Source organism: Sturnus vulgaris, chromosome 2, assembly GCF_052056855.1.
Source record: "Sturnus vulgaris isolate bStuVul1 chromosome 2, bStuVul1.hap1, whole genome shotgun sequence".
In the NCBI taxonomy this organism is placed as follows: Eukaryota; Metazoa; Chordata; class Aves; order Passeriformes; family Sturnidae; genus Sturnus; species Sturnus vulgaris.
In genome coordinates this window covers 43,763,350-43,779,143 of record NC_142244.1, presented here as the reverse complement: position 1 = coordinate 43,779,143, position 15,794 = coordinate 43,763,350, and the positions used below count along the sequence as shown (strand labels likewise).

At 39.9% G+C, this 15,794-nt stretch overlaps 1 protein-coding gene across 1 annotated transcript in view; it reads right to left on the bottom strand.

Annotated features, from left to right (window-relative positions):
- Positions 1-14,140, bottom strand: part of ARHGAP42 (Rho GTPase activating protein 42) — a 140,790-nt gene extending 126,650 nt beyond the window's left edge. Inside the window, exon 1 of the mRNA XM_014886584.2 lies at positions 13,588-14,140. Coding sequence (XP_014742070.1) covers positions 13,588-13,741 — 154 coding nt within the window. The 5' untranslated portion in view covers positions 13,742-14,140. The remainder of the gene's footprint in view (positions 1-13,587) is intronic.
- Positions 14,141-15,794: the final 1,654 nt, after the last annotated feature.

Genomic DNA, 15,794 nt, shown 5'->3' with positions numbered 1-15,794 from the left:
AGAACTTGGCATACAACTGGTTTAACTTTGATATCTGCCAAGAACCCAGACGTGGGGTTGATAGGCACAAACTGCACCACCTCCCACCGGTGCAGAACCTCAGTCTGCCCATCTTCACTGCACTCAGCCCCTCTTGCATATCCCACAAAGGAGAAGGGGGATCAAGATTTATATCACTTAATATGCTTTAAAAAGAAGAACCAGATTAACCAACCAACCAAGAAAATATCAAGTCACTAAAACATCATCCCCCCAACCCATTCCGTAGTATGAATAACACTGCTATCTTGTGTTTTATTCCATCTGTACAAATGCATTGTTGTTCAAGTGCCATTTTGATTTACAAAGGGACAAGAGAACTGTTTGTCAAAATATCATGGATTCCTTTAGGAACACTAAACGTTCGAGAAAACATACAAAATTGATGCTCGACCCAGCAACACAGTACTCAGAGCTCCATAATGACTCCTCAAGAGAAGTGACAAAAGTAGGCATGCAAGTGAGTTTTTATTGTATAACAGTCTTGAAGTCTCAAGGTGCACTGACAACTCTAGCTTCTCATACAGAGCATCAGAGGGGCTCTGGAGTATCAGTGAGGAGGAGTTGTGACAGCATAATGCATATTTCACTGACAAATGACTAGGAAGCTGTCAGAAAGCTGGTGGAGAAAAAAACTCACATGATCTGCAATGCCATTTTAGTAAATTTAAGATGATTACCATTCCCAGGGAGATTTGGGATATGCTCCATTATGAGAGAAGAGTAAAACTAAATGAATCAACAAAATAAATAGCTTCATTGCTGTGCTGTAGCAATGCAAACAGAATAAGAATAAACACATTTTAACCTGCTGTATTTCAACTATACAGAGAAGGCACTAAACAGAAAAGGCAGCACTATGCACAGTTATCAATATTGTATGAGAATATAAAAACTGGAAGTTCTTAAGTCGTATAGAAATCAGTAGATCCTGTGAATTCCTGGGTTTAATTTATTTAGACCAATGTGTTTCTTGGATTACAGAGGAAAAAATGGCAAAAACCTGTACTTTTACAAAACTTGTTATTTTTCACTTCTCAATTTTGACTTGAAAAAATAAATGCTAAAAAAAATTTCTTGAACATGGCCTTAACATTTTCATCTGTCATGCTGCAATCTGAGGATAAACAAAAGATGTTAAGACTTAGACGAACATCCCAGCAGTTCACAGGAAAATGAGTTGTGTCATGCTGGCTAGGGTGCAGATGATGGCATCTTCAACCAGCTAAGCAACAGAAGCTACACCTTAAAGGGCAAACTCAAAAATTCTGTATGAGTGTATCAGGAAATCTCTCAGCATACAAAGAAGATTTGGCTATGTAAACAGGAAATGTCCTGCTGTGCCTAAACGCCTCTTCATGAAATGAAATATTTTGGATTTCTCATTTGACCTTAGGGTCCCAAACAACATTAAGATGCAGCAGCTCTAAACTCACGTAGCAAAAAGCCAACCATACTGATTGTGTTTGTGAGAAAACTTCATTAAGTCTATTGCCAAGCTTACATTTATGCCTACAAGAATCTGTTTAGACACACCTCTGTATTCTTATGTCAGTTTCCAGTTAAAACAGTCATGGTAGTAGATGACAAGACAAAACATGGTATATATAAGAACTGCAAGAATTTTAAGTTTTTTGAAGTAGTTCAGATTATCTCTATCTCAACAGGATAACAAAGCTAAGCTATTAAATCCAGTTTCCTGACATTAGAGATCTTTGAAAAAATGTTAAGTTTGCTATCTTTACGTACCTGTAAGACAGCAACTTGAACTGAACATATTTATTTAGTGTCTGTGTATATGAAAAGACACATAGTATTACCATCTTCAATTATTTGGTTTTGTTTCAATGTATATTTCCACAGGCATATAGATACACTAAAATAATACAGTCTAGTATTCAAAAGAATACTAGAAGAAGAAGGGGAAAATGAAAAAAAAACCAAAACAAAACAACAAAACCAGCCACCAAAAACATTCCCCCCAAACAGTTACTACAGCATAGCACCTCCATTTTGAATCACAATGCTGATACCAAAGTAAGGAGTACCAGTAGGAAATGTCTGAGACCTTACTGGCAAATATTTTAAACATGAAAAGCATTAAACTGTAAAATGTCTTAAGGATGTCTTCTTCACAAATTTCCAAGTTTCACTTACACATGTACATTCAAGGAATGTACTTCACAACCTACAAGTAGACTGAAAACATTTCTTTTTCAGGCAAGAAAAAAACAATGTGATCAACAAGCCCTGCTACATCGAACAGGAGTTTCAGGATTTAACACTTCAAGTCCAACAGTATAAGTGAACAAGACTGCAACTTAGGAGGAAAAAAATCCAAATAAGTTAAGACTTTCCACAATGAAAAGTCCATTATAGTCTTAAGGAAGTATCTTACTAGCTTTGTAGTAAATTAATTTGTATAGCTTCTTCCAACATATGGTTCTTCATATACTTTGGTCTCAGAGAAACCTTCCATCAAGAATTTTTCCTTTGATATAAATAAATCTTTAACTTTCAGATTAAGTAATGGGAAAAAACATATGCTACATGGCGTTTGTGGTCTTCAAGAAGCTAAGGCATGTTTATATGCTCTTCAAATGTTCAAAACGGTCTTCATGCCTTCACAATCTTTCAGCATTCTCCAGAAAAAAAGCAGCAGGACCAGACTCAACATTCATAAATGCAACAACTATCCATAAAACCCTTTACTGATACTTGCAGACACACTTCTGGCATCTGTCAGTCTGCAAGCCCAAGTTCACCTTATTAAATGTATTCATCTTCCCCTCCACCAGCCAACTACTTTGCATAGTCAGTGATAGCTGCCCTGTAGGCATGCCACATTTGCTGCTTCTTGACTTGCTCAAAATGTCCCCAAACAGATTATGCAAGGACAACAAAGAATAATTTGCTGCGATTCTAAAAATTTTCAACTCTCAAAAAAGAAAAGCATGTTTTCCAACACAGAAGTCTCACCACACTTCTTAAAAATAAAAAGCAAGGGAATTCCCTCTAAAAACTAGTGAAGCACTGGCCATTGTCAAGAAGAAAATACCTTGAGAAGCTACAGTGCATTCATTTCCTAGCTACTTCAGATGAACTTACATTAATAAATTTACCAAATTAAGGTAAGAAGTACAATCTGTACAAAAATAACCAGTCAGTAATTCCTAGACAAAGACCTATGAGTCAAAAAACATGTCATCAGGCATTCATGATGCTTACCAGATTGCACTATTTTTCCTTAGTTTTAACCATCAGGTTGGTCAATAACATGCTGAAACTGAAAGAGGAAAAAAAAAACCCAGGAGAGGGGAAGAAGTAGTACTAGCCATGTTACATTTCAGGACCTGCAAATGGTTAATCTAAAATTAATATTCCCAAAGATTATTTTAACCCCACCTACTTTGTTGTGGCTTAAACTAGCTCCTGTTTAACCAGATCTGATACCAATTGAAAGCAGCAATTCTTTTCCTAGGGTCTGTTTTGTACTACTGGACCTCTGCCTGGCTCTTCAAAGCACAACTCAGATGGAGAAATCAACCCATTAAAAGCTGAGAATGCCAAAGCCCAACTCTTGATGGCACTGACTTTTATGCAAATAACACCATGAAATGAAACTCACAAAAGCATCTCTGTGTACACAGAGCAAACTAAAATTTTTATTATAAGCTAGCTATTACTTTTCATTAAAAAGCCATTAGTTCATTTTTCTTTTTCTGTACTAAAACAGATTCTTCATAGAAGTATGGTAGTAGAGTTTCATAGACTGTCCTGTGTTGGAAGAGACCCACAAGGGTCAACGAGCCCAGCTCCTGGCCCTGCACAGGACAAGCCCAAGAATCCCAACCTGTGCCTGAGAGCATTGCCCAAGCACTTCTTGAACTCCTGCAGGCTTGCTACCATAATCACTTCACTGGAGAGCCTGTTTCAGTGCACAACCACCCTCTGGCTGAAAAAAACTTTTCCTAATACCCAACCTAGAGGTAAAATATTTTATAAATACTTTTTATTTACCTTAGAAGGTAAAATACTTGACAACACTTTATGAATGGATGTATTTTTACACATACATGTTTTAGCAGTATCAGTCTTTCAAATGTTCTCATAATTTCTGCTTTTCCCCAGAATAAAGGGATTTTACCACCCCTAGGTAAAGCTCAAGTCTTACTTATTTCAATGTTTCCTGGAAGGTAAGTGACATGGCTCCACAGCTTCCCAGTGTATGTAGGCTAACTGGTAAATCATAAGAGGAGCATGGAAAGATGTTTAATTTTTTTCTTGAAGTATCATTATACAGCTTGTTTTAATGGCAGTGGTAGTTCTAGACATGAAAAGGTCCAAAAAGGGAACAATTTTTTTAATTGATAACCTCAGGCTCAGAGCAATCTTTTTCAAAGCAGCAAGTTTCTTCTGCATGCTCCCTGCAACTTACAAGTAATTTTAGGCTTAGAGGAAAATCACCCCTCGAAATTATTAATGTAAAAAAAGTAACAGTTTATGCAAATAGTAAATTCCACAGAAGACGAGTTCTTGTGTTCTTTCAACTTCTACCTCTCTCAACTCCTCTTCATCCTTTGTAAACAAAGGTTAAAGGTAAATAAGACAGAAAAGGGTGAGAAGATGGAAGGAATAGATTTAAAGAGGAATGTAAATATGTAAACTTTCTGAATAGTATGGTCCCAGTGCTCCAAAGGCCTCAACAATACTGATAATCTAAGAAGGCTTTTGAACATCAGCATGTACCACAACATCACAAATCTCTCTGCTCTTCCATTTAAATATGATCTGCACTTTTAAGAACTGTGGCTTTTAAGAACTAATCTGCACATATCTACACTGATGTTTGGCCATTTCTTGAAATTAATCTAATTTTTACAGCAGAAGAAAAAAAAGTTTAAATAAATCCAGTTATTCTCTCTTGTGAACTTTCAATTAGCAAATAAAGAACTCAAAAGGAAATGTCTTTACTATGAAACTCTACCCCCTCTATTGGTTGTTTTAACAAGGATTTGTGGGGGTTTTTTGTGCATGGTGTTGAGACAGTGGCAAGGGTGAGGACGTGGGAAAGAAGATCAAAGATGATTTTTATATTTGATAATTTTCTAGAGGCAACCAGGTTCTTGCCCAGGTGTTTTTGTGCAGAAAGAGCAGGAGGAGGTCACCATAAAAAAATTATATTCTTAACAGTAGTCCAAACAGGTCAGCTGAATGACCACCTCATCTAAGATTTACTGTAAAAGAATTAAAAGCCTTTACAGCTTTTTAATAATTCATTCCCCTGTTCTTTTCCTAAGTTCACCTGTCCCCATGAACAACAACAAAACAATTCTCAGTTATTGAATTTGTAGACAGCAGCTGCTTGTTAGAAGAGGAACCAAAACGCTTCTCTTCCAAAGACAGAAGCACTGAAAGTAATTGGAGAAGAGCTTTACTGGGATTACATGGCAAGGTAGAGGTGGAGGAGGGCTGCATAGGTGGCTTCTGTGAGAAGACACCAGAAGCTGATCCCATGTCACACAGATGGTTCTATAGGGTCAAATCACAGAATCACAGAATACCAAGCTGGAAGGGCTCAAGAGTCATCTGGTCCAATCTCTTGGCAAAATCACAAACTGATTCTTCTTACTGTAACCTGTTTTATTTTTCATAATGTTTACTTTACTTAAAAGCTTTTATAGTAGAAAATTAATCCTAATGGTGATACTTACTTTAATTTACATAATATCTTTCCAAGACCAAGAGTACCTTTGTAAACAGGCACTATAACCCACATCTGGCATGCAATCCTCTCTTTAATCAACTTGCAAATCAACTAACATCAGTAGTAGAACAAACTATATGACCGAGGCATTGCAGCATCTTATATCTTGCTTTTAATATTGAGCTAAAAGAAGATAAGACATACAAGATTTCCATAATGTTTTGCCATGTCTGAACTATATTAAGCAAAACATCAGGGTGTAGTAACATGTTTAAGCTTTTGTGTCCCGTGAAATACAAGTTTGCATAATTCAGGAAAGGGAAGTGATTTAAATTGATAACTTCTAACTAATCAGAAAAACTACACTAACACAGACTGGAGTTTATAACGTGCTGTGAAACATACCTTTCTAATGAAAGCTATTTGCACTTCACAGGGTGCCAAGGGGAGGTTACATTACTGCCCAACAGTACTTCAATTCCATATTAATATGGAAAAAGTCAAGTTATTTTTCTTCAGTTTAAATATATATTTCATTACTGCCTATAAGATCCTGAGACTTTTTTACCTTTAATCATACACTTCAGGAATCCATAGCACCACATAGTCAAAAGATGATCATAAGCATTGATTTGATTTAATGATTGATGTTCTCAGAGAATATGATGAGGAAAGATAAAACTTATGAAGAATATTCAGTTTTGTTTTCCCTATTTTTAGAACTCTTGAAAACTTAAAAGTGAATTTTAAAAGCATAGAAAGAGCTACTTAAATGACCAAGAAACCAGAGAATCTCTTAGAAGAGAGGATGTGAACAGCTTGTTCAGTCCAGCAAAAGGATGTGATTATTCACCAAGAAAATCCAAGTAAACAACGGTGCAGAAATGTTGAGTGAAAGGAAAATTAGCATAAACAAGTTTGAATTTCCAGATTAAATTTATTTTTGAGTTATCCAACTCTCAGAATAACAAGGTTCTAGAACAGCCTTCTAGCAGAAATAGAAAGGATAAAAATTGTTTTTAAAATGGAGCTTGACAAATAGGGATTACATTATGTAATTCTAGCAGAAGACTTGATTTAATAAAGTAAATCCATGGTACCAAATTTTGCTATATTCCATATTTATTTCTAATTACAGTCTTGAGACTATAGGGAAAAATAGAAAGGCAAAGATATAGCACTGGCTTACTTATTATTCAGTAGGAAGAAGGACTGTATTGTCCTCTGTATTTTTTTTTCAGAGGATGGATACGAAGTTATTTACTATTACAGGAAACTGCAAATTGCTGTAGCACTTCTGCCCACAAAAACCCAAGAGATCTGGACAAGTTCAGTGACCACAGCATCATATTTTCCATTGTAGTAAGGACAATATTCCTGAAGCAGCTGGTCTCTTATTAATAGAATTCATTTATCTTATTCATAGCAAATGAAGCACACAGTAGACAACAAGCCAACTGGCCCATTAAGAAACAGATTAAATTTGACCTTTTAAAGAAATCAGTTTAAAAAACCTAATTAAAAAAAAATCCACAGTATTTTCTTCAAGTGCATCATTTCATGCGGCATTTGAAACTCAAAACTGCTCCTTTAGTAGCCTGACATAATCCAATTACCAAGTTTCTCTAAAGAATACCAGTTTCAATATTAAGGCTTAAGAACACCCATGTTGAGTCATTCAAGGTCTTTGTTAAGACATAATCATTACTGACAGTATGGATATTCACTTGCAGGTACTACTGGTTCAAAATGAAACATCATGTGATGGCCAGAAAATAATGAACTCTGTAACAGTCCACTACATCCTGGTATTTGTTTTCTTCACATATATTTGGCTAAAGATAATATGATACAGATTGCAGCTGCTTTAAGCACTAGAGGAAGCAATTAAGATCCTTCTCTGGCCACCAACCAGCTTACTGCTGGTATCTCTGCATAAAAGGCAGAACACTGTTAGAAATGTTTTTGAAAGTTGCATCCATAATCCAAAGATAATGCAGAAACCAGCAGAGATTGCACAGGACCCTATAAATGCCTATCAGAAGTAACAGTGGTGCATTGGGGTTTAGCTTTTATATTTTTCAGATTTTCTGCTGCTTGATGTGCAACTCTGAAACTTCATATTAGGTGTTAGTAAGTTCTCTTCATAAGGGTACTTAGACAAAACAATCCCTTCCCAGCTAGAAAATCAAGGACATCCATTACCCAAAAAGCATAAACAACGTTGAAGGGAAGAGGGCAAGCCAGGGGGCTGAGACTTCATAGCCTGGGGCTGTGGTTGGACAACTGACCCCAATATGTAGATGAACCAAAATTTGGAAAAATGTAAAACTCGTGACCGAGATGCATATTGGATTTGATTTGAGTGTAGCCTCAGCTGGGTTCTTGCACTGCCCAAAGTGTATCCTTTTAAGGCCTTTCAATAAATACCTATTTGGTCCACTTAACTCTGTCTAGTTTCTGTTCCAAATCAGCTTTTCTAGGCATCAAGAGGACAGCAATGGAACAGATAATTAAAAAAAAAAACCAAAAAACCCTAATGGCAATGAGTAAGTTTCAATTTCCTTTTCGTAGGAAAAAATAAAATGTAGCCTCTCACTGTAAATACTAGTTGTAGCACAGGGCTGGAGTAGGCATGATGACCACACGTGTGCTCCATGAAGCTGCTGTTGACTACTGTGAATGCTTGCTTACTAAGTGTGACTCTGGGAATATCCCAGAGCAACACAGACCATATGGTCCAGTTTAGTTAGCATCACATCTTTATGTATGGCCATACTAAGAGAGAATTTTTTTTTTTAGTAGATAGTTAATATACTTAGGGACTAAGAAATGTAATCTACAGCTACATAAATAAAGGAAAATGACTGCTATCAAACTTCAGCAGCTAGTATTCAATGAACTCAGTTTTGCTTCACTTACAATCTGGAAAAGACATTGCAGACATAATCTTATGAAAATATGTGAGGCAAAGATATCTGGGAAAATGCATCTTTCTGGAAAGATACAAAGGTTTCATTTTTTACATGAAAAAAAAAGTCCCCGAAGAGATAAAAAGATTGTAAATTCTCATGCTGTAATTTTGTCCTTTTTTTTTTTCCAGGGAGCTAATCCCCAAAATTTCCCTATGTATAAACAGGTTCATCACTGTATTTTTTTAATTAGGTTTAGTATTGAAGTGAATCATCCCTGAAAACCCTGAAATATGCCATGCAACTTGACAGGGCTTTCTTGTGTGAAATTTCTATAAAACCCTGATAAATAACACCCCCTTGCACCCCTTGCAAAAGACAGTATTTCCATCTTGTGTTGCTGTTTCTCCTTGTGTCAAGTAGTAAAATAAAATTACTGCTACTAAATTACAAAATCCTAAAGATATCTGATAAATCTTATTTACATTACATGTATATATGACACCACAGCTCTGCATTACTATTTGCATCATACTAAGACACTTGAAAAAGTACAGTATTACTTAAAGCAGCTGTAAACATACTGAACTTTCAACCACTTAACCCAAAACTTAGGTAGTTCTCATCTTTGAATACATTAATTTGATAGGACTTAAGATGGAGAGGGCCTCAAAAATCAGAGGGAGGAACAGAAGGTTTATGCACACAGTGAGCCATAAGATGACCTGAACAAGATGAATGTCAATTTTCTGGATTGTTAAATACAATATTTATTAACTTTGGCAAGTCAGTAGGCCTAGTAGCATGGAAATCAAAAGCATACAAGTAATTCTAGAATGGAATTTCCTATATAATCTATAGGACAACACCCTAGACTAAGTTGCTTTTTCAGAAGACAACTACAAAGAAATTTTAAAGTACATACTGGCAAAACGCACAGGGGAAAACAGACTTAATGTTTTAATTGAAAACAACCGAGAATGAAGAAGAAGGAAAAATATCAATTCTGCTTTAGGAGTCATTCTACATCTGGACCTCACAATGTGAAGCATTTAGGCATACACACCTTCAACATGCACCTGAAAGATCTGTCAAATCAGGCAACTGAAGAAATTATAAAATCAACAGTTACCTAATAATCAAGGTCAGTTGCAAGAGGAAGCCACTTTTTCTAAAAGGTTTTTTTATCCCCTTAATTTCTAAGTTTACAACAAAAACCCTCATCTGGGTGCACTAAAAAAGTATATGCTTCAATTTAAATGTGCCTATACACTGGGCTAAATCTCTGTCAAAGGATAAATTTTTAATATAATAGGTAAGTCTCTTACATGCATAAACGAAATCTTTCAAGAGACAGTAATGCATTTAGTACCTTAGCTGCTTTGAAACAGGAAGTGTAGTCATCTGTATAAATACTAATTGTAGGACAAGGTTGAAGTAGGCACAATGGCCATGCAGATGGGATGCTAACATCTAGCTAAACTGAAACATATAATCTGTGTTGTTCTGGGCTACTCACAGAGTCCTGCCTATTTAGAAAGACAGTGAAACAGTGAAAAAAAATGCTAAGAAAAAGCTGCTGAGGATTTTATATCAATTTTGGCTTTATCAGTTCCCATTGCATTCACAATAGTCAACTGCTGCTTCATGGAACACAGCACTACAGCTCTGCATGCCACCTTGGAAAGCAGTACTCTCCTGAATTAAGGTAGCAAAACCACATTTAAATAAAGTCTGACTCATTCTGGGACCATTCCAAATGAAATGCAAAATATTTGCATACTACACTGAGCATATTTATTCTACCTTCAATTTATGTGGAATCTGCCAGATCTTTATAAACATTGCATAGCTACAGTAACTTGAATACTTGATTGTGAAAATATTAAAATTTTTAACAGTTGTGATACAGAAGTTTAATTTTACCTTCAAAACCATGGACATGCTGTCATTTCATATAAAAAAACCTTACATTTAGCAACCTTTAAAATATTATTGTCTTTTCTAACAGCTTCACTGTCTCTTCTCTCAAGCATGGTCAGGGATGACAGTTTCCAAAACTCATTTCCACTGAAGGTCTACAGCACAGTCCAGATTATTTTACCTCATCAGAACTGATCCTACAAAACGATGTGGAGGTAAAAATCCTAGATTACCTAGAGATAAAACTTGGTAAATAAGGCGTGTTTTGTTTCCAGGCCTGTAGGTTATTAAATATTCAAAAACCGAATAACAGAGTTATCACTGAACTACTTCACAGTTTAATTTTCAAACACATTTTAAGAAATTTGAAAAAAATCAAGGCCTGCATAAGCATTTTCCACTTCACTGATTTTAAAGGTGAGTAGGAGTAGGTAATTTGCTTAAACAAGTCAAATTTCTATGCTTTAGAAATATACAATAGTGCTACTTGCTGTAACAGGTACACTGTTCTTGCAGCATCTACAAATGAGTCTTCAGAGCCTAAGTTCAGGATTTCTAAATTGTTGAGAAAAATCCAGACATTTTCTCAGCAGCCCTAACACAGGAATTAAGGCAGAATTCTATAGAAGAATGACACAATCATGAAATAAAGGGATTTGAAATTAATAAAAGGACAAAAATTTCTTACTATACCAAAACAAATTTTATTTTTCTAAGGCTAAAAGACACAAAACATTCTAGATCTGTATATGGGATACAATAAGCATTGTGTCAAACAGAATAACATTTGAACTAAAAGGTTTTAAAAATCATGAGAACTTACAAATTAAGAAGTCACTACTTGAGACAGAAATATTGTTCAAAATCCTGCATGGACTCCTAAGTGTTCTCCACAAAACTAATGGGATTACTCACTTCAGAATCAGGGTTCGATTTACTTCTCAAATACATTTATTCTACTGCAATCTGTCTTTGACAATCATAAAATGGCTTGTGGTGGAAGGGACCTTAAAGATCATCAAGTTCCAAACTCCCTCCCATGGGCAGGGACACCTCCCACTAGACTGATTACTCCACCACCAGGTTGCTCAAGGCCCACCCAACCTGGCCTTGAACTTTCCCATGTCAGGGGCATCCACAGTTTCTCTGAGCAACGTGTTACAGAGCCTCGCTACCCTCACAGTGCAGAAATTCTTCCTAATATCCTATCTAAACCCACCTACTACCCTACCCCTTGGCAATTCACTGCATATTCTTGTAAAAAGTCCCTCTCCAGCTCTTGTATGCCTCTCTTTAGTTATTGGAGAGCTGAAAGAAAGTTTTCCCAGAGCCTTCTCTTCTCCAGGCTTAACAGCCTCAACCTCTCAGCCTGTCTTCAGACAGCCTAAGAAGAAAGTTGTGTTCGTGCATAGTTGATCTGGAACCAAGAGCAGCCAGTTCTCAGTGCTGGTCCAGGTCAAAAAGTACTCATGTGGTATCCTAATCTGTCATTACTATTTTATAGGACCAGGTTTGTTATAGTAAGTTTTTACTACTTAAAAGCAGCTCAGACTTTCTGTTACATGGAGAAAGTTTTTAGCAGCAAGAAAGGCTTAAAGTACAAATAAACTTTTTTGCCTGTAAAGAAAACTGTACCAATGAGTTTCCAGAGATACAGATAGACCAGTACACACACACACACACACACATATATACATACACCCAAGCACTATTTCTGTGTAATTGGTCATCTCACATCCTGTGGGCATGGGTTCAGGAATTTATTAAACTTAATATAAATTAACATAAGATGCTAGCTACGCAGCTACTCACTAAAACTTAGGTGTGTCCAGACATACATTTATATGAAATAAACTTTCAAAAAGACAACAGCTGCTTTATGTAAATGCAATGCTGTAAATAGACAGTTGATGCATGAACAAGTACAGTTCAATACTACTGCTGGGCAAACAAAATCCTCACAATTTTAACCTCCTAGGTAAGGACACAAACTTCGGGTTTAGACTCCGGGTTAGAAAGTTCTTAAGAACTACAGAGCTCAGAACTACCTGTTCCCTGTCCATATAACATGCAGTACTGCTACCCTTAATCCTAAAAAAAACAGCATACCATGTCAATGTGGCAGTTATTTTTAGGGATTAAAGCAATTCTTTCCTTTGACTGTCTCACGTTGCAAAAAGAGATGCTGTAAGTTACGTCTCTGCTCTCCGTAAAGGAAAACTTTGGGCAACAGGTGAGAGATCCAAAGTGACTTGCAGGCAAGTAGGTGGCAAGGTTTACAGGACGGGAGGACAAACCGAGTCTACTGACGCTCCTGGGCAATTCCCAGCTTTCACTTTTTGATCTTCAGAGCGTGACTGCCGTTTTCACGCCCCAGAAAGCTGTCACTGCTCAACTCACAGAACTTTAAAAGCACTACACTGTTCGTGTTTATCTCTACTTTCAGAGCCTTTCAAAAGTTAATCTACCACATGAAGGCTCGAGAGTATGGGAGGGGGGTATAAATTCTCCCTATAAATTCCCTTCATTATCTTGCTTTGCCACTTATTACGAACATCTTCGTTATCTTAAGACACGCAACTAGAAGCCAGCGTGCCAAAAAGAGACCCCGCCGCAACACTCCACGCCTGGTCCGTACCGTACAGCGATCTACAGGGCGACTTTCCGCCGCAGCCCGGACCGCGGGCTCTGCCCCATCCACCTGGCCGGTCTGCGCCCCGGCGGCGGCGCCCCCGCGCTGCCCGCGCTCCCGGCGGGGAGGGCGCGGCCGGGCCCCCGGGCCGGGGCAGGGCCCGCCGCCCCCGCTCCCCCGGGACACCCGCCCGGCCCCGCCGCAGGCGAGGCGAGGCACGGCGGCGGGGAGCGAGGAAGGGAGGGAGCGGGGCAGAGAAAGTTGAGGAGGCGCCTTTCGGCGGCCGCCGGCAGGGGAGCCCGCGCCCGGCGCCCATTCAAACAAAAGAAGCCCCTTCTCCTGCCAGCCACCGCCGGTCCCGCCGCCCGACTCACTTCGCAGGGCCCCGATGAGGAGGCTTCCGTCCTTAATCAGCTCCTTGATGAACTTGTTCGTCCTCTCCAGCTCGATCTCGTGACACTTGAGGCGCTCCCTGAAATCCGGGCTGTCCAAGTAGGAGTCACTGAACTCCAGCGTGGGCAGCCCCATGGCAGCGGTGGCGGCCGCAGCCCCCCGGCCGGCGGCGTTGGGAGGGAGGGAGGAACGGAGGGAGGGCCGCGCCGGGAGCCGGCACCGAGGGCAGAGGGGAAAGCGGGGGAGCGGCGAGATTGGGCGCTCTGCCGCCTCCCCGGAGAGGCTTCCGACCCGGCGCACCGGCCCGCTGGCAGCGGAGGCGGCGCGCTCCGGCCGCTGTCACCGTCACCCAGCTACATCGCTGCCCGCGGGACACCGCGGGCTCCCAGCGCCGCCGCCGCTCCGCCGCTTCCGGCAGCGCTCCCTCTTCCTCCCTGCCCGGCGCTAACTCCAGTGCGAACCTCCCCCGGCCCGGCCGAGGAATTCCTCCTCCTCCTCCCGGCGCGGCATGCTCACACGCCGGGGACGCGGCCCGGCAGTGCCCGCCCCTCGCTCGCCGCCCCTCCGCGCTCTGCCCTCCAGCGGCGGCGCCGCCTCGGGCCGCTACGGCCCCGAGCGAGACGGCGGGTCTGCCCCGCTCTGCGGGTCCGGCGCTCGCCTCCTCCTGCACCAGGGGCTTTGGGACGCCCAGAGCAAAGTCGGGAAGGAGGATCCACCACCGGGGCGCGGAGGCACAGGGGCATTGCAAAGGAAACAGCCCGGGGGCTCCTGCCTCCGCTGGAGGAACCGGGGCCGGAGGCCGCCGGGGCCGGAGGCAGGCAGCCCGAGCGGGCCTGCTGTGGCAGGGGATCCTGCTGGCACCCAGCACGGCCCGGCCAGCCTGCCCCGTGTGCGTGTTCGGCCTGCGGCGGGGCAGCGCGCCAAGGGACGGGCAGAGACAAAGGTGGGGACATCCGTCTTCTGCCATGGCACTTGGTTGCTATGAAGGGCATACAGCTGAGCCAAATCCATCCTAAAGACGAGCATCAGAAAGCTGCAAGCCTGGTTACTGCAACAAAGTTGGGTTTTTGCAAGTATGTGAGTGGGCTTATCTGAGTAAACAGAAGCACTTCGGTTGAGTCTTGTGTGTTTATCTGGAGTGGTTTATCCAGACATACCGTGTCAGTATGTAAGTATGTATACAAATGTACATACTGGATTTAAGGAGAGCTCTCTGTAAACACACTTTCAAGTCGGCAACAACTCAATTGGAAACAACCATCAAGGCATAGCTATGAAAGTAAATGCACTTCAGGACAGTCTACCGCTTGCCAAAAATGGCTTTCAAGAAGACAGCCATGCACACGCCCCTACCAAATAATTGTTTCCGTGTTTACACAGTTGAATATGAAAGTGTGGGAAGGCTCAAAGCTCCTACATGCTGTAATTCCTTGATATAATTTGTGTTTTTCACACTTCTTAACTGCTCATCAAAACTGACCTCTTTGTATTCACCATGGATTTTTGTGGATGTCAAAAATGCGGAAGAGACACTGCCATTTCTACTAATACAGCCTGCAGAATTTGTTGAAGTGAAAAAATAATTCTCAGTTTTTAAAAGGCTGAGACTTCCTTCGGACACTATCAAAATTAGCTGTCAGTATTGATACTAATAGACTCATTGAAGTCTCTTTTAATTCGCAGTGATTGCAAAACTCTGCTCGTCAACATCTTTCCTATTTTTCTAATAATTGGAGGAATAAGACTGAAAAGGGCCGCTTATTTCTATGCTTTTGCAGGCAGTAGCATGTAATTTCACTTGTAAACTAATAAACTTTATATAGAATCCCGTTGAACTGCTAGAAGGATGTTCCAAATGGATCTTTTTTCTGACTATTAGAAACCTGATTTTCAGTCTACATATATTCACAGAGTCATTTTAGGCACAGTTGTTCTCTCTTCAATGTCATCTGTAACTGACAACATTCTTTGTCTTCCACCATGTTTATTCTTTGATGTAGTTTTAGAATGCAGTAATGTCATCTCTTAACTCTTCCGTGCAATACCTGAAATAAATCAAACCTTTCTTTCATATAATAAAATATTAATTTCCTTCTTTATTCTTGTTGCTCTTGTCTAGATCTCTAAGTTTGATGTGATATTACTTCATCATAGTTTACTGAAATTCTATGCAACACTTGTTCAGTCA